Here is a 19,228-nt window from a genome sequence, read left to right as displayed (position 1 = left end):
GAGTCCTGCCGGCTGCGACACGCTCAGATCCTGGAAGCATGGGGCAGAAGTGAGCAAGGACAGATACCAAGTTTCAGTGAGCTGGGTGCTGTAGCCTCTGCCCAGATTTCTAAAGTACTGACATTTAATCTCGAAACAGTCATGGCTGTGTACTACTTTGGAATTTATCAATGTTTACATACTGATTCTAAATGGTAGTCATAACAATGCAAGCCAGAGATTAGAGCATCAAAATAGATGAATCTTTTCCAAAGAACCTTGAGACAAGTGGGAAAATAAATGAGTACAAATTGTTCAGTGAAGCTCCATGCAACAAATGGCAAGTGCTGGTAATTTTAGTTATAGAGTGGGCTGTTGAAATAGGGCATTAGTTTTGGCAAGAAGAAAAAAGACAGTTTTTAGTATTTGTAGGCTGACATACTACAGTATATTTTAATTATATTGAAAGAAGTATTTGAAAAATCCCTCTTAAAGCATCATAGACTGCCCCTTTCACCTTTGTCATTTCTAAATATACTTAAGGATAGTAATCTCCCTACGTTGTTTTAGAGATTCTACAAAACTTCAGTGACAAAATATGGGAAACATAATGTTATGGTTGTACTTCATCTTGTTCAGCCTATGGTAATTGATTTGAAATATAAGGAGAGTCCACTGAAGCATGTAGGACATCTTTTCTAGGAAGCTGTTTTTTTTCCAATGTTTTATTAAGAGAAAATAGAATGTGGATGAGCTTTGTTTCATAACCTGAGGGAAACAGTCCCATTTACTGAAAGCTGTTCTGCCCACAGAGATGAAGATAATCACTTTAACTTGCAAAGATATCTTCCCAAATTGTATAACGCCTCTCATGATTTATTTTTATTTTGTATCTGGTAAAATCGGTAGAGTGATGAGATAACATTGGGATGAAAGGAAAGATAGCATGTTATGCATTATGCTCTCTGCATATTAACTAACTGATGACTTTATTACATATTGAGTCACCTTACTGATATTTGAATTAACTCCTCCCCTTCCAATATTTTTTAGATGAAGATTTGTCAGATGTCAGTAGTACCAAGATGGAAACTCCTAATTCCATTAATGGCTGTGATCCTCTGAGTTCAGTGGTAAGCAACTTGCACAACTATTCACAACTTTCACAACTATTTGAAGGCACAAGAGACTGAAGAAGCTAGAATCCGAATCAAAAAACATCTTCTGGAAGAATTCAGCAATTCAGGCAGCATCTACGTGGGGGGTGGGAGGGAGGTGGGAGGAATTGTTGAATTTTGTGTGATGCTGAAACATTGACAATCCTTTTCTTCTCCAACAGATACACTTCAAACCACTGAGTTCCTCTAACAGATTGTTTGTTGTTTCACAACTCTTTAATGTCCACTCTGAGCATACTTTAACATCTGGTGTGTTAATGCATTCATAATTATTCTGGTCCTGTAAAATAAATTGAGAAATTTTCCATCTTAATAATCAAAAAAAAATTGAGGGCAAAACACGGGATTGGATTTTTGAAGAGTAGTGACAGTGAAACGATTGATATTTGCTGTTGCTACGCTGCAAATCTGAGAGCAGCTTCGGGAGTCCTTTGCAAGTGTGTTCAAATGCAGAAATCCCAAAGCTGCTGTCGGTAATTCACCAAAGGTCTATGAGCTGTGATTCAATACTGAATTCAACACGGTGCTAAATGGGGGAGTGGAGAACTGAGTAAATAACCCTTTACTTACTAAGACTTTATGTGACGATCTGCGCCAGGTTTGAGGAGGTGCAAGCAGTGTTTCCCTATTGGTTCTAATAGAAAAAAACAACTGAATAAGACTTTAATAATAGTTGGTTAATTTAAAAAGATTTTTTTAAAAATGCCTCCAGGATATATTTTGAATTTATAATCTTTTGCTAGTTAAGATTTTTTTAAAAAAACTGGTGCTTAAGAATTTTTTAAAGAGTTCTTTTGCTTTGTAAATATTGTAAGTTTTCTTAATGTTCTTTTAGTTCACACACATTTTTGAATGTTTCTTTTGAATATCTCAGAAGTACTATAAAAATTAATATACATTAGCTAGAAATATGAAAGCATGACAGTAAAGCGAGTAGGTGCTGCAGAGAGGGGTTTAAACGAGAGTTGCAGGGGAATGGGAGCCAGAGCACTGGAGCAGATGGTTGAGTAGTTGTGGAGAAAGATGTTGTTAAGCCTACTGTACATATAAAATTGAAAGGTCAAGCAAGGTGGGACTAATGTTCTGAGCTACATATAATTCAATCCAAGGAATATTGTAGGAAAGGCAGATGAACTTAGGGCATGGAGCAGCACGTGGAATTATGACATTGTAAACACTAGTAAGATTTGGTTGCAGGAGGGTTAGCTCTGGCAGCTTGATGATCCAGGGTTCTGTTGTTTTAGATGTGGTAGAGTGGGAGGAGTGGCATTACTAGGCAGAGAAAATGTCATGGCAGTCATGACAGACTGGAGAGCTTGACTAGTGAGGCTTTAAGGGTACAACTGAAAAATGAATGACCACATTAATGCGATTATGTTATTGACCACCATTGCAAGAAACATATGGTTGTGATAGTAGGTGATTTGAACTTTCCACGTCTTGACTGGGACTCCCATTCTGTAAATAGGCTGGGTAGGAAAGAGTTTGACAAATGTGTTCAGGATTGTTTCCTAAATTAGTACATAGAAGGGCCAACTTGAGAGAGTGCAATAGGGTGACAGAGATTTGTGTAGGGGAACATTTTGCATTCAGCCCATGCCAGGTCTAAATGACATGAGTTATAATGAAAGACTGAGTAGGTTAGAGCTTTATTCCTTGGAACGTAGAAGACTGAGAGGAGATTTGATGAAGCTATACAAAAGTAAGTGTAGTATAGATAGGATAAATGCAAGCAGGGCTTTTTCCACTGAGGTTGGGTGGAACTACAGCCAGAGGTTATGGGTCAAGGGTGAAAGATGAAAAGTTTAAAGGGAACATGAGGGGAAACTTCTTCAATAAGATGGTTGTGAAAATGTGGAACAAGCTGCCAGCACAAGTGGTGCATGTGAGCTCAATTTCAATGTCTAAGAGAAGTTTGAACAGGTATATGGATGGATAGATGGTCCCAGTGCAGGTCATTGGGAGTAGGCAGTTTAAATAGCTCGGCATGGACTAGATGGGCTGAAAGGCCTGTTTCTCTCACTCTACCAAGTGATTATAGTGCCATTAGTTTCAAGGTAATTATTGAAAACGAAAAGTCTGGTACTTGGTTTGAGATTCTAAATTGGAGAGCGGCCAATTTTGATGGTATTAGAAAGGATCTGGCAAGTGTGGATTGGGACAGGTTACTTTCTGGCAAAGGGGTACTTGATAAGTGGAAGGCCTTCAAAGTATTTTGAGAGAACAGAGTCTGTATGCTCCTGTCAGAATAAAAAGTGAGTGTTAACAGGTTTCGGTTTTTTGAGAGATATTGAGGCCCTGGTTAAAAATGGAGCTGCATACCAGGTATAGGCAGGCAGGAACAAATGAGATACTTTGAAGTATAAGAAATGCAAGAGAACGCTTAAGAAGGAAATCGGGAGGGCTAAAATAACTCGTGAGGTTGTCCTAGCAGACAAGGTGAAAGAGAATCCCAAGTGATTCCACAGATATATCAATGGCAAAAGGATAGCAAGAGACAAAATTGGGCTGCTGAAATATCAAAGGGGTCATCTATGCATGGAGATGAAAGAGATGAGGGAGATCTTAAATGGATTGTCTTGCATCTGTATTTACTCAGGAGAAGGACATAGTGTCTATAGATGTGAGGCAATGCAGCAGCAAGATCATGGACCCTATATAGATTTACAGAGGAGGTGTTTGCTGCCTTGAGGACAATTAGGGTAGACAAATCCCCACCCTAAGGGGTTGCTTGAGCCTTGTGGGAGGCTAAGGCAGTAATTGCAGGAGCCCTAGCAGTGATATTTAAAACATCCTTACCCAGGGGTAAGGTCCCAGAGAATTGGAGGATAGCTAACGTTGTTCCATTGTTTAAGAAAGACTCTCAGAATAAGCATGTGTATTATAGACCAGTGAGACTGACATCAGTAGTAGGAGAGTTATTGGAAGGTATTCTAAAGGACTGGATATATAAATATTTGGATAGACTGGGACTGACTAGGGATAATCAACATGGCCTTGTGCTTGCTAAATCATGTCTAACCAATCTTATAGAGATTGTTGAGAAAATTATGAGGAACATTGATGAAGGCAAGAGAGTGAATGTTGTCTACATGGACTTTAGCAATGTCTTTGACAAGGTCCCACATGAAAGGTTGGTTAAGAAGATTCAGTTGCTGGGCATGAACCAACCAGGGTATGTCTTGCACAGTGAGCAGTAGAGCACTGAGGAGCGTGATAGATCAGAAGGGTCTGGGAATACAAATCCATAATTCTTTGAAAGTGGCATCACATCCAGGTAGGGTCGTAAAGAAAGCTCTTGGCACATTGGCCTTCATAAAGCAATGTACTGAGTAAAGGAATTAGGATGTAATGTTGAAATTGCATAAGACATAGGTGAGGCCTAATTTGGAGTATAAGAATGCAGTTTTGGTCACCTACCTACAGGAAAGATGTAATTAAAATCGAAGAGTGCAGAGAAAATTCACAAGGATGTTGCTGGGACTTGAGGACCTGAGTTGTAAGGAAAAGTTTTATAGGTTAGGACTTTATTTCCTAAAATGTAAAAGATTGAAGGGAGTTTTGATATGGGTATACAAAATTATGAGGGGTATAGATAGGTAAATCAAGCAGGCTTTTTCCTTTGAGGTTGGATGAGACTAGAACTAGGTCAAGGGTTAAGGGTGAAAGGTGGAATATTTAAGGGGAACATGAGGGGGCAGCTTTTTTACTCAGAGCATGGTGAGAGTTTGGAATGAGGTGCACAAGCGGTGGATCCAGGGTCGATTTCAACATTTAAGATAAATTTAGACAGGACAGACAGACATACTTTATTGATCCCGAGGGAAATTGGGTTTCGTTACAGCCACACCAACCAAGAATAGTGAAGAAATAAAGCAATATAAAACCATAAATAATTAAATAATATAAGTTAATCATGACAGGTGGAAATAAGTCCAGGACCAGCCTATTGTCTGACACTCCGAGGGAGGAGTTGTAGAGTTTGATGGCCACAGGTAGGAATGACTTCCTATGAAGCTCAGTGTTACATCTCAGTGGAATGAGTCTCTGGTTGAATGTACTCCTGTGCCTAACCAGTACATTATGGAGTGGATGGGAGACATTGTCCAAGATGGCATGCAACTTGGACATCATCCTCTTTTCAGACACCAATATCAGACAGTCCAGTTCCACCCCCACAACATCACTGGCCTTACGAATGAGTTTGTTGATTCTGTTGGTATCTGCTACCCTCAGCCTGCTGCCCCAGCACACAACTGCAAACATGATAGCACTGGCCACCACAGCTTCGCAGAACATGCTCAGCATCGTCCGGCAGATGTTAAAGGATCTCAGTCTCCTCAGGAAATAGAGAAGTTGTGTAGATACATAGATGGGAGATGTATGGAGGGTTATGGTCCATGTGCAGGTCAATGGGACTAGCCAGATTAATGGATCAGCACAGACTAGGTGGACCAAAGGTTCTGTTTCTGTGCTGTAGTATTCTAAAAAAATCTGAATTGTCAGAGTTGTTTTTTCCCTGATTGCATGGGCAAAGTTAATTTGGCTATCCCATGTGATGTCCCTATCTTTGCCTTCAGGAGAAAGCAATTGCCCACCCTAAAGTAAAATCCACCCAATATTTTCTCATTTACTTTGGGAGGGGAACTGAAGGTGGATACACATTTTTACCCAGAAGTCATTGGTGTGTTTTCATAAGCTCACATCTTCTCACAATGCCCAGGCCTTTGGACTGTGCCTCAGCAGCTTATTTAGAGTCAACCAAGTGTGTTCCAGGAAGCCTGGAAGCAGCACAAGAAATCAGATAAAATTTCTCTAAGCTACAGAAAGAATTAATTTATCAGAAATTTTCTTGGGAGAATTCTCAGCTTTGCCTTCCATTTTGGCGTGAGTGACAGCAAGAATGTAAGTGATACCATATGAAGGAACATTTCCTTCAATCTCTCACTCAACATATGCCAGCAATCAAGAAGATTTTTGAGGCAATCTCCTCCTAAAATAAATGTCTAAGTTTGTGCAAGTTTCATTTCAATGAGCCAAAGATGAAGTTGAAATGAGTTAAGAAGTTAAAGCCTTTTTTACACTGGACATTCTGAAGTGTTACAGATTAAACATCAATAAGTGAAGCATAATATTGAACCAAAAAGAACAAACAATGAATAACAACAGTCTACACTTATGAAAAGGGTATTTAATGTTCAAAGTGAGGGAAGTTGGAAATCAATAAGAAAAAGGTTTTCACCTTACAACAGTAACCACGGTTCAAAAAGTTACTTTGTTAACTGTAAATAAGAGAACTAGTGAGCAAATAAAAGGTGATAGATGAATTCATTTTTATATAACATCTACCCAGAGTGTGCTATAGTTTCTCAGCAGCTAAGATGTAAAGGAAAAGAAATGTTTTCAAAATGGTTTTCCATACTCAAAAATTACTGGCCTTATTTTCCTAATGCCTGTGAGCACGGTCAGACTACAGAAGAATCAAGCATGCCCGGGACTTTTTTCAATACTTACCTATTAGTTTCTGTTCCACTTTATGTAAATTAGAAGAAAACATCTTCCATCTACGAAATCCATGAAAACGAGCAACAATGGAACCTGTCAAGCAATTAATAGCACCTACACAGTGATATTTCATTTGCATGGTTCAATCTATGTTTTGTCGTCAAACTCCCCTTTCCACCTGTGTGATGTTTTATCAGCAGACAGTATATCAAGAGATGAGCTTCTGTATAAAAGCGGCAAAATGCAAGCACTTCTGTTGTCATGGTGACCAAAACTAAATGGTGCTGACTTCACCAAACACACAGCAACCAATCTGATCATCTATTTTGTGTTTGTAAAACCCAAAGCAAAGCAAATAAAGCAATTTTATTTACTCCAAGGAATACAGTGTGTATAAATTTAAATCACAGCTGTTACTCACGTCCTCTTTTATTGGTGAGGTGAATGCTTATGTCTTACCTGGTGATTTTATTCATATTAAATATCATTTGAAAGACGGGGCACTACTAGTTGAAAAAACAATTCAATGAGTACAGGGAATGGAAGAGGCAAATGTGTGAGTACACTTTTCCTGTTCAGTTGATTACCTAAGCCATGAATTGCAAGCTAAACTGGAAGCCAGCTGCTTTGCCTGATGATTATTGCTCACATAAATCATTAGTCACAACACTGAGTGTAAGAAAATGCAGTATAGTTTAGTTCCAGTATAGTTATGGAAAGATTCGACATCCTACTGATGGCATCCCACATTCTCAAGAATTTGAAGTGATCAGAATTATATTTCAGCATTAATTCATTTTCCACATTTGGGCTGACCGTTCCTTGAGATTAAGGGTGAGGTTTTCAGGTATTTGGAAACACACGGCAAAATAGGCCGAAGTCAGCATCATTTTCTAAAGGAGGGATCTTGCCTGACAAATTAGTTGAAATTCTTTGAGGAAGTAACAGGCAGGATAAAGTAGAGTCAGTGGATGTTGTTTTGTTGGATTTGCAGATGGCCTTCGACAAGGTGTCACACATGAGGCTGCAAAACAAGATAAGAACCCTTGGTATTATGGGAAAGATGCTAGCATGGATAGAAGGTTGACTGACTGGCAGACGACAAAAAGTGAGAACGAAAGGGGCCTTTTCTGGTTGGCTGTTGGCAATTAGTGGTGTCCTGCAGGGGTCAGTGTCAAAGTTATATGTTAATGACTTGGATGATGAAATTGATGGCTTTGTGGCCAAGTTTGCAGATGATATGAAGACAGGTGGAAGGGCAGGTAATGTTGAGGATGCAGGGAGAATGCTGAAAAACTTGGACATATTACAATAATGAGCAAAGAAGTGTCAGATGGAATATAGTGTAGGTAGAAGAAATGAAAGCATTCTAAATGGGCAGTGAATTCAGAAATTGGAGGTGCAAACAGTTTTAAGATTCCTAGCCCAGGACTTCCTAAAGGTTAACTTGCAGGTTGAGTCAGTAGTACAGAAGGTGAATGTAATGTTAGTATTCACTTTGAGAGGACTAGGATATAAAAGATTGGTCAGACCATGTTTGCTGTATTGTGAGCAGTTTTGGGCTTCAAATAGAAGAAAGGATGTGCTGGCATTGGAGGGGGTCTAGAGGAAGTATGTGAGAATTACCCCTGGAATGAAGGGGTTAATATATGAGGAGCAATTAATAGCTCTGGGCCTGTACTTGCTGGAGTTTAGAAGACTAGGAGCGGATCTCAATAAAACCTACTGCATATTGAAAGGCTTGAATAGAGTGGATGTGGAGAGGAATGGGAGATTCTAGGATGAGAGGACAAACCTTAGAATTGAAGGATGTCCCTTTAAAACAGAGATGAAAATGTATTTCTTTGGCCAGAGGGTGGTGAATTTGCGGTGGCCAAGTTTTTGGGTATAATTAAAATGGTTGATAGATTCTTGATTAATAAGAGTGTCAAAGGTTTATGGGGACAATGAAATTGAGAGGAAAAGTAAGTCGACCATAATTGAATGATAGAGCAGACTCAATTGGCCAAATGGCCTGATTCTTCTCCTGTGTCTTTTGATCCTATGGTCTTATAGGGATTGTACAGTAGCGATCACAGTTAAAGAAACTACCAGTGTGTATAGCCAGTGATTACATTCTACCTTTGGGTCCCTGCAATATATTTTCACTGCACTGGCATCACCTCAGCCATTTCAACTTACTTAACTATCTCTACTTGGGAGTGTTGGCAGTCACAAACATCAGAGCTGAGCCTTATTCTGTTCATACTGGATGTCCGTACACCACCTTGATTCAAGAGTGAACGTATAACAGCCTCAGCCGGAAGGGTTGACCAATTATTTTTATTCTCTGTATTGTGGAAACACCAGTTCATTTTTCATGCTCACATGGTAACCTGTCTAAGGTTAGCTAATGCATTGATAAAAAGCCAGCTGCACATCAAAGCATAAATCTTCTTGGTTTATTTAATTTAACTATCTTTTTTGCAGAGATGTTTTCCCATGTTAAAGAATTTCAATAAATGCTAATTATTGTTGTTGGTCATACTTGGATAACTCCCTGGCCAAAATTAAGCACTTATTGTAAAGAAAAGCCTCTTTAACCAGTTTTCTTTAACTTCTGCAATCTCTAACAATTTCTTATATAAATAAGGCAATTCAGATTTTCAGAAGTAATCCTTGTTTTGATTAAATATTTCTGAGAGTTCCCTGACTCTGTCCTTTGTGTTACAGCAAACTTTGAGACCTCGATTTCCTAGTGTGATGTCAACTACCCCTGAACCACCTTGTAATGATTCAATTCTACGGAGGACCAGGGAGGAAGATCGGGAGATGCCACACAGAAAGTACGAAATGTGCCATGTTTAATTACATTGCAAGTGATATACTGACACATATTGATAGTTCTTTTGTACAAGTAGACCCTGTTAAATGAGCATTTGTTCTATAGCATTTACATTGCAGTCCATGTTCAAACCCTTAGTATATATTCAGAAGGAAAGCTATTTAACACAACGAAGATGGGCTTCATATATCTCTGTCAGGAACAAACTGAGTATGCACCAAAACCTCCTAAATATAGATTAAGCAGATGTTGACAAAACATTATATCATCTTGTATTGACATGAGTCTGACCATGAACACACTGTATAGAGGATGCCAAATCTTAAAGGAATAATGGTGTTCCAAGAAATTTTCAATTCTTTCTAAAATTGTTTTCATTTTCTTTATGTACTCTTTCATTTTCCTCTGTTGTTTCTTTCCTTACATCATTGGGCATATTTTTTTCTCTTTCAAGGCTCCTGAATCTATTTAATTTCTCAACTTCCTAGATTCAACACTTCCACTTCCATCAGACCAAGTGACATAGGAGTAGAATTAGGCCTTTTGGTCCGTCGAGTTTGCTCTGCCATTTGATCATGGCTGATTTACTTTCCCTCTCAATCTCATTCTCCTGCCTTCTCTCTGTAACCTTTGACACCCTTACTGATCAAGAACCTATCAACTGCCGCTTCAAATATACCTATTTAATTGGCCTCCACAGCTTTCTGTAGCAATGAATTCCACAGATTCGCAGCCTCTGGCTAAAGGAAATCCTTTATAAATTGTGGATCTCTCCCCTCTACACCACAACTACCTCTCCACTCCCTCAGATCTGTTAATCTTTCTGCCTACTTTCCCAGAATTTTAATTTCAAGAATAATGCTGACTTCTTGATTCCTTTAGTTCTAATTTCTTAATTGCAGCTTTGCTGTGCACTGTTCACAAAGATCCTTCATCCAAGCATATTCAATTACTTCTTTTCAAATGGCTGGACAGTATTAGTCAATGTGCAAATGTTGGCCTGCAGTGTGGAATATTTTTCCTCATCTTTGAGCAGTGTCTAAGTGGATTTAACAGGCAGTTGTTGCCAAAGGACTGGTCTTCAGGGGAGCATTGGCATCCCTTCATTCTGGCTCAGCTTCATACTCTCATTAACCAAGTGTCATAACTAAAAGCCATAGAAGAAATAGTAACATTTTCCTCAGATTTATCACTTGAAATGTGTTTTAATTGACCTCTTTACTTATTGCTAAATGCCTGTTCACTGCAGGCGTTTGATGTTGTTTAAAATTTGATGCACTAGGACATTTCACTGGAGCTTGGTAGAAAACTGGATTTCAGTGTCAGGAAAGTCTGTTTTTAAATGCATTTTTTGTCTTGTTCTCACCTCTTAACCATGTTATGTTTATTTGATTGCTAACTCTATAATATTGAAAAACATAGTTAGATCTGTTAGTTATTTCTGCTCATTTATGATGCAATGTATTCTTTATTTTTTTAATGAATATTGTGATTGGAAATGGAAAATGTTAACCTTTACTGTGCAAAGTCACTGAACTCAACTCCAGCAATCTATTTTTCATCTGAGAATCCAGCTCTATAATTCTTTGAAAGTGGCATCACAAGTGGGGGGGTCAAAAGAAGTTTTGGCACATTGATCTTCATAAATCAGTGTACTGTGTGCAGGAGTTGGGATGTTATGTTGAGTTTGTATATGATATTGGTAAGTCCAAATTTGGGGTATTGTGTGAAGTTCTGGTCACCCACTTATAGGGAAAGTTATCAATACGTTTGAAAGAGTACAGAGAAAATTTACATGGATATTGCCAGGACTTGACTTGAGTTAAAGGAAAAGGTTGACTGGGTTAGGACTTTTTTTTCCCCCTGGAGTATAAGAGAATCAGAAGAAATTTGATAAAGGTATACAAAAGTATGAGGGGTATAGATAGGGTAAATGGAAACAGGCTGTCGCTGAGGTTAAGTGACATTTGAAATGGAAGTAATGGATTAAGGATGGAAGGTGAAATATTTAAGGGGAACCTGAGGGGAAAATTCTTCACTCAGAGGATGGTGTGAGTGTGAAATGAGCTGCCAGCAGAAGTGGTGGATCCAAGTTTGATTCCATATTTAAGAGAAATTTGGGTAAGAACATGGATGGGAGGAATATGGGTGACTGTGGTCCAGGAGCAAGTCAATGGGACTTGTCATAATAATATAATGGCACAGGTAGAAGGGCTGAAGGGCCTGCTTGTGTACTTTACAGCTCTATTACTCTACAGCTCTAAACTCAGATGTACTACCTGCTCTGGTGTGGTATAACACCCCTTGTGCAGCAAAAGTCTGATAATACTAGCTTATATCTAGTGGGCCTAATAGCACCTAGTTAAACTGGAACTATTCATAATTTGTTCAAACAGAATCTAGCCAGCAAATCCCCAGGGTGAAAAGAACAATATATCAAATCACTGCCACCTCGTATCTTTTAAAACAGCAGTGATATTTTGTTTCTGGTCAATGCTGTATATTCTTAGGGAACATCAAGTCATCTGTTGTTTTAGTTTTACCCCCTTCTGCTCTCCTTAGTGCATATTTGAAGAAAGACAGGTAATTTTTCATGTCACTCTCCTGCTTTTGTTCTCTGCAATGCCTATACAAATGTTTGTAAGCACCACCTGGGGAGCAATTTGTCTTTGAGTCATTAGCACTATACGCACGTAAATGTATTGTGATGTATCGACATCATGACATTTGACTTCCTTGAAGTTAATAGAGTTACCTCAAACTCCTTGAATAAACGTTCAAGTTCAGATTCACGTTTGTTGTTATCTGACTGCACATACATACAACCAAATGAAACATCATACCTAAAGACCACAAAACATATATCACACACAGCTAATTAACCAAAATATTACCATAAATAAATTGATAAAATATAATTGAAAATGCATGTAGTGTGCAGCACCAGTAAACAGGAAACAGCTCACTGTCCTAGTGATGAGACTTCAGTGGTAGCAGGGTAATCTTTAGTCTCACAGCCTGAGGGGAGAAGCTGTTATACAGTCTGGTTGTCCTAGTCTTGAAGCTTCTGTACCTCCTTCCTGATGGTAGTGGGTCAAAGAGTTAGTGGGATGGGTGGTAGGGATCCTCGACAATGTTTCAGGCCCTTTGTCTACAACGCTCCTGAAAAATGTCTCAAATAGGGGGAAGGGGGGGGATTTTGCTATCCTCACTTCAGAGCTTCAGAGGTGAGAATGAGGCCAGCTGAAAGATCTGGAAATGGTCAGACCATATGTTTCTGAGGTGGAGGCAATACTTTCAGCAGGAATTGGTGGATTGAGCACTGTGCTGGATGTCTTCTGGATTGTATGCGAATGGATTTGACTTTTTGCTTTCTCATTACAGCTGCTTCTGCGGTCATCTCCCACACCATTTTTTGTTTACTTCTGACTTAACACAAAAAAAAAATTCCGGTTCTGAACAGTCATTGGGAACTGTTGTTATCTGTGGAATGTCTGGATTTCTTCATATAACACACGTGCTTAGCTCTAGCAACCAAAGGCAGGGTTCCTGCTTTCATGCCATGTTCCCAACCAAGAATGCTTAGTGCTTTAGGCTTTTCATGTCTTATTTCAAAGTCTTCCTCTCGGGCCATCAAATCCTGTAAACTTAGTCAGGCAGCTTAAGCTGTGAGAAAGTTGAGGCTTGGCATGCTTTTGGATAGGTGGAAGGGGAATGAGAATGATTGGTGGGACTGCAGAGGGGTCTGGCACAATATGACAAATTAACAATGGCAAGAAGGAAACTGACACAAAAAATACTGGAGGAACTCAGCAAATCAGGCAGCATCTATGGAGGTGAATGAACAGTCAATATTTTGGGCTGAGACCCTTCATCAGGACTTGCCTATCACCTGCTAGCTTGCACTCCTTCCCTCACACCACCATCTTATTCTGGCCTCGCCACAACCCCTTCTTTTCCATCCAGTTGAATGGTTTCAGCCCAAAATATCAGCTGTTTATTCTCCTCCTCCGCTGCCTGACTCGCTGAGTTTCTCTAGCATGTTGTGTATATTGCTGAAAATTTTCAGCATCTGCATAATCTCTAGTGTTAAGGAAGGAAATGAGCCATACCAATGTAAAAGCCAAGCTGACAACTGGACAGAATTGCAGATTATAACTTAACTCGAGGCCAAATATGGGTGACAAGGTAGAGAATGGCCTTCAAGGGCTCACTAACAAGGTGATTGTTGAATTTATTACCATATTTTTCAGCACTGGTTCTGCCACTTAATATATGAACAATGTGAGACCTAATTGGTGGTTCTTTCCCCAGGGTTAATAACTAGACACGTGTTCTCATGCTATCTGAGAGAGTTACACTCGGAACATAGCAGAATGCATTTTGTATTTCTGATTCATACTGTTATTTAGCAATGAAAGTATTTTTTATAGAGGAAACAATGCTGTGAATTCTACGTTTTGTGGCTGTATAATTTTCTACAAGTGCTACCTTTAATATTTCAATTACAGTTTAAAAATATCAAAGATAGTTTTTATCTAGTGTTTATTGGTCCCTTATTTGCTTTCCTTCCTTACTGAGGCTTAACCTAATGGTCATTGCACAAACTCTAGTATCTCTCACTGTACATTAGTAATGTGTTAACCCTGACTGTGAGTGGCAGCAAGATATTCCTCCAGCTTTTCTCATTCCCCAACCATTAATTAACACAATAATTGGAAATGTCACATCTTCTGACCAATGGTAACCTGATTGATGGCCTGTCTGTCACTCCATCACAACTACTGTCATTGGGGAAGAAATGTGTAAATATGCAATGTTCTCTTTACATTTACTCCATAATAGGCATTTAGCAAAATATTGTGATAGTTTAATTAAATCAGCTGTCAGGCAACGTTGCTGGCATTTTTTGCAGACATCTCTGCTTTGAAATGCTGCTGTCTCAGGAAAATATGAATGGGTGGCTTCAGCTGTGTAGCTATAAATGCATTCCTGGATGTCTGTCATCAGAAGAGTAAGGAAGTGACCCAGCTTAGAGCATTAGCTGATCTCATAAACTGTGAAAGCAAAATTCAAGGAGTTGTCATCCTGATATAGATATGTACGAATTTTATAATCTGATCTGAGTAACTGTGCTCCAATGTTCTCTATCTTAATAATTAGTATTTTTATCATTTCTTGCAGATGTTTCTGTAAGAACTAGTAATCAAATGGAATGTTGCATTTTGGTCAAACTAAAAGAAATAACAAGGATATTCTATGTAATATTAAACACCAAAGGAAATCTTTGATTTGGCCTTTCATTCGGTTTCTTGATGGTCTCTGCAGTCTAGACATGTTGATTGATCATTTTCTGTAAGGGAGATCTTTAATGTTGGTGTAATAACAAGATGTCGACTGTTGACATGCACAATGTGGCAAGGATGCCCAAACCACTTTCAGACGGGAATGCTTTAATGATGAAAGGACCAACAAGACGTTGTAACATACCTTAAATTTGACTTGTAATCGAGGAAGGAGTGTGATGCAGGGAGGGGTTAAAGAAAGAATGGTTTCTGCCAGTTAATTTCTAGAGAACTGATAAGTTTGACTTTAGTTTTCTTGTGATATTGTCAATATTGTATTAGCAATGATGCCACTAAGTTTTGTCTATTTTCTCACACATCACCATATTTGGGTTTCTGACAGTATAACAGAGGAGGACGACGATAGCATCTGCTGCTACAACTTTGATACCAACCAAACAGAGACAGATGGTGAGTTGAGTTTGGTTCCAAATATCCTGATTAGTAAGGTACAGACTGTTAGTGGCAAACATTGTTAATTGATTAAAGGTGAAAAGAGTATACATGATCTACATGCACTGAGGGATTTCGCTTAAATAAAGGTTACGTAGCAGTTGTATAAATCTTCATATAGATCCTACGAAATGCTAAATTTACTTATGGTTACTGGATACCTGAAAAGGTATAATGCCTTCAAAATAGCCCAGACCAATGCATAAAATCATCTTGTATTTCCTCAATTCCGAAAGATGATATAATGTAGTTACTTACTATAATTAAGGAAGATAATGAAATAGATACAAGGAAATTAATTTGTCTTATAGTGAAGTCCAGAGCAGCCTCAAAATTAGAGCCAGGATATAGCGGTGATATGAAAAAAATATTTATTTATTGAGATACAGCGCAGAACAGGCCTTTTCAGCCCTTTGAACCGCATTGCTTAGCAACCCCCGTATTTAACTCGAGCCTAATCATGGGACAATTTACCATGATAAATTAACCTTGTACAATACAACTGGTACGTCTCTGGACTGTGGGAGGAAGCTAGCACCTCTTAATAAAAAGTATTACAGTACTGTGGGATCCTCTCCCTCCAAAGCAGGTTTACTGGCACATTGGTTTACTATTGTCACGTGTACTGAGAGAATTAGCTGATAGTGAGGTCAGCTGAGAAGATCATTGGGGTCTCTCTTCCCGCCATCATGGGCATTTACACTACACACTGCATCCGCAAAGCAAACAGCATTATGAAGGACCCCATGCACCCCTCATACAATCTCTTCTCCCCCCTGCTGTCTGGGAAAAGGCTCCAAAGCATTTGGGCTCTCATGACCAGACTATGTAACAGTTTCTTCCCCCAAACTATCAGACTCCTCAATATCCAAAGGCTGGACTGACACCCTGCCCTACTGTCCTGTTTATTACTTATTGTAATTGCTGCACTGTTTTTGTGCACTTTATGCAGTCCAGTGTAGGTATGTAGTCTAGTGTAGCTTTCTCTGTGTTGTTTTATTACGTAGTTCAGTCTAGTTTTTGTACTGTGTCATGTAACATCATGGTCCTGAAAAACGTTGTCTCATTTTTATTATGCACTATACCAGCAGTTATGGTCGAAATGTCAATAAAAGTTGACTTGACTTGAGAATGTGGAAAAACTTTGTTTACATGCCATCCAAGCTGGTCATGCCATACATGGAAGAAAGCAGAAATCGACTGTAGTGTAGCAGCTACAGAGGAAAGTGCAGTTCAGGTAAACAGATACAGTACAAGAATCACAATAAGGTAGAATGGAGATCAAGAATTCAAATTTAGCAAATGAGAGGTCCTTTCAAGATTTTGATAGCCGGGTAGAAGCTGTCCCTGACTCTGGGAGTACGTGAGTTCAAGAATTTATATGTTCTTCCCAAAGGGAGAGGGGAGAAGAGAGAATGATCTGGGTGGGAGAGGGTCCCTGATTATTTTGGCTGACTTCACGAAGCAGTGGGAAATGTAGTTGGAGTCAGTGGAGTAACCAAATCACAAGCAAGAGAAAATCTGCAGATACTGTAAATCTGAGCAACACACACAAAATGCTGGATGAACTCAGCAGGCCGGGCAGCATCTATGGGAAAGAGTACAGTCAATGTTTTAAGCCAAAACCCTTCGATAATCCTGCTAAAATGTCAACTGTCCTTTTTTCCATAGATGCTGTCTGGCCTGCTGAGTTCCTCCAGCATTTTGTATTTGTTGCTTGGAGTCAGTGGAGTCTCGATGATGCACTGGGTTGTGTTCACACTCCACTGCACTTTCATACAGTCTTGAGCAGAGCAGTTGTCATGCCAGGCAGTGACCCGTCCGGATAAAATGCTTTCTCTGGTGCATCTGTACAAATTGATAAGAGTCAATTTCTTTAGTCTTCTAAACAAGTACAGGCATTGATGTGTTTTTTTGGCCATGGTACAATGTGGCTAGACCAGGATAAATTCTGGTGATATTGATACCCGGAAACCTGGAGCTCTCAGCCATCACCATCTCAGCGCCATTGATACAGACGGGCGTGTACTCCATCCTGTTTCCTGAAGTCACTGACCAGCTCCTTTGTTTTGCAGACACCAAGGAAAGGGTTGCTGTCTTGATACTGTGCCAATAGATTTTCTATCTCCTCCCTGTTCTCATTCCTGTTGTTTGAGATCCAGCCCAGTACAATGATACTGTCTGCAAACCTATAAATGGAGCAAATACTGGTCCTGCAATTGAGAGTGCATAGAGTGTATGGTAGAGAATCCGTGAACATGGCCTTCTGGGGTATAAGTGCTAAGGAGGTGGTGTTGTCACTTACCTTTACTGATTGTGGTCTATTGGTCAGGAGGTTAAGGATCTGAGAGGTTAAAACTGAGAATGATAAACTAGGGATAAGCATTGATAGAGTTAAAGTACAGATCAGCCATCATATAATTTAATGTGAAACAGGGTCTCAAGGTTAAATGACTCCTTCTGTACATACATTCCAGTGATGCATTGGTGTCGGTTTTGATTCGTTATTATCACATGTACAAGGTACTGTGAAAACTTACCTTGCATACTGTTCATATGGATCAAATCATGACACGGTGCATTGAGGCAGAATAAGGTAAAACAGTAACAATGCAGCAGAGAATTTAAATTAAAAATAGTAGAACAATTATTTAATAGAAGTAATGAGTAGACCTGCAGGGAGCAGATTGCAACGAGGTGCCATGCTCTGGGACCATCTTGAAAAGAAAAGTAATTTCAGAATATTTAAAGCAAGGAAATGAAACCTCAACTGATTCCAGTATCCCTGAAGATATGTGTGAGTAGCAATAGCAATCTTGAATAAATACAGGACGACTACACTATGTCCTCAGCATCTTTCCATATGCTTTCAGTAACTAATTGGTCTTTTGTTGTGAACCAGATGAATATCAGGAGAGGATCTCCCATGGACCACCATCTGTCCATTCATCATCATCTTCCTATCAGTCTGAAGCATTAGATGCATGTGATTTGGATCATGTCAACTCCATATTCAGAAAATTCTCCTTGGAAAGGTAAGGGTGAACAAATAATATATTTGCAGAAGTAATCTGAGCATATCTACATCACACTGCAGCACTCGGGCATAAACATTTTTTCCATTTTCATTTTCTCCATTTATTTTCATGTTTAGCAAGAGCAGCAGCTCTGTTTACACTGTGCAATTGTTGGCAATATCTCCCAATTATTGGTCAATCTTTAATAGACTAATATATTCCCAGCCAGATTTAGCTGGTGCAGTGCATCTTGCAGCATACATCATTAGTTAGAAATGTTTCCGCGCTTCTCAGTTCAAAAATCTTTCCACTATAATTTGCTGGAATTGCATGATGATAATGGGTTATTAAAGACAGCAAGCCTTGATGAGCAATAGGCTGATGTGTCCATCTCCTCACCCAAACAGAATATTAAAGGAGTTCAAAGTTCAAAGTTAATTTCTTGTCAATGTACTTGTATGTCACCATATACTACCCTGAGATTCATTTTGTTGCGGGCAAGAAATTAGTCTCAGAGAAGGGGTAGGCCTATGTCAGTGAAATAGTGTGAATTAGCGTCAAATAAGGGACGGAAAGAGAAATAAAGAAAGAGAAAGAGAAAAACAACAGAGGTAAGAACAAAATTTAAAAATTACATTTTAAAAACGCATCTGACAATAACTTATTATCTGAAATCGGTGGAAATTTGTTGAACCTCTAAACTAGAGAGTTTGATTGACAGTTATTCATAATTATCTTTCCAGCAAGATCTAGTTCAATAATTCAGATCTCCCTTGTGTCTTGGTTGAGAACTGATTAAATTCACTAGAAATAACTTTCACCTTGTACAGTAGGGATAATATGTGATTGTGTATGATCATGAATCAGCAATTTTTAACCTCTTCCAAGTTTCTCTCAATTTTAACTTACATTGAGCTCACCATAAAT

General features: G+C 39.0%; 1 protein-coding gene across 2 annotated transcripts in view; it reads left to right on the top strand.

Annotated features, from left to right (window-relative positions):
- Positions 1–19,228, top strand: part of card11 (caspase recruitment domain family, member 11) — a 305,964-nt gene that overhangs the window by 233,197 nt on the left and 53,539 nt on the right. For both annotated transcript variants that reach the window (XM_059979481.1, XM_059979480.1), the window contains exons 11-14: positions 1,033–1,112; positions 9,375–9,487; positions 15,175–15,242; positions 18,187–18,319. In XM_059979481.1, coding sequence (XP_059835464.1) covers positions 1,033–1,112; positions 9,375–9,487; positions 15,175–15,242; positions 18,187–18,319 — 394 coding nt within the window. The remainder of the gene's footprint in view (positions 1–1,032; positions 1,113–9,374; positions 9,488–15,174; positions 15,243–18,186; positions 18,320–19,228) is intronic.

This window comes from Hypanus sabinus, chromosome 9 (genome assembly GCF_030144855.1).
Source record: "Hypanus sabinus isolate sHypSab1 chromosome 9, sHypSab1.hap1, whole genome shotgun sequence".
In the NCBI taxonomy this organism is placed as follows: Eukaryota; Metazoa; Chordata; class Chondrichthyes; order Myliobatiformes; family Dasyatidae; genus Hypanus; species Hypanus sabinus.
Note: the sequence above shows the minus strand (reverse complement) of the source record. Positions and strands in the feature narration are given on the sequence as shown.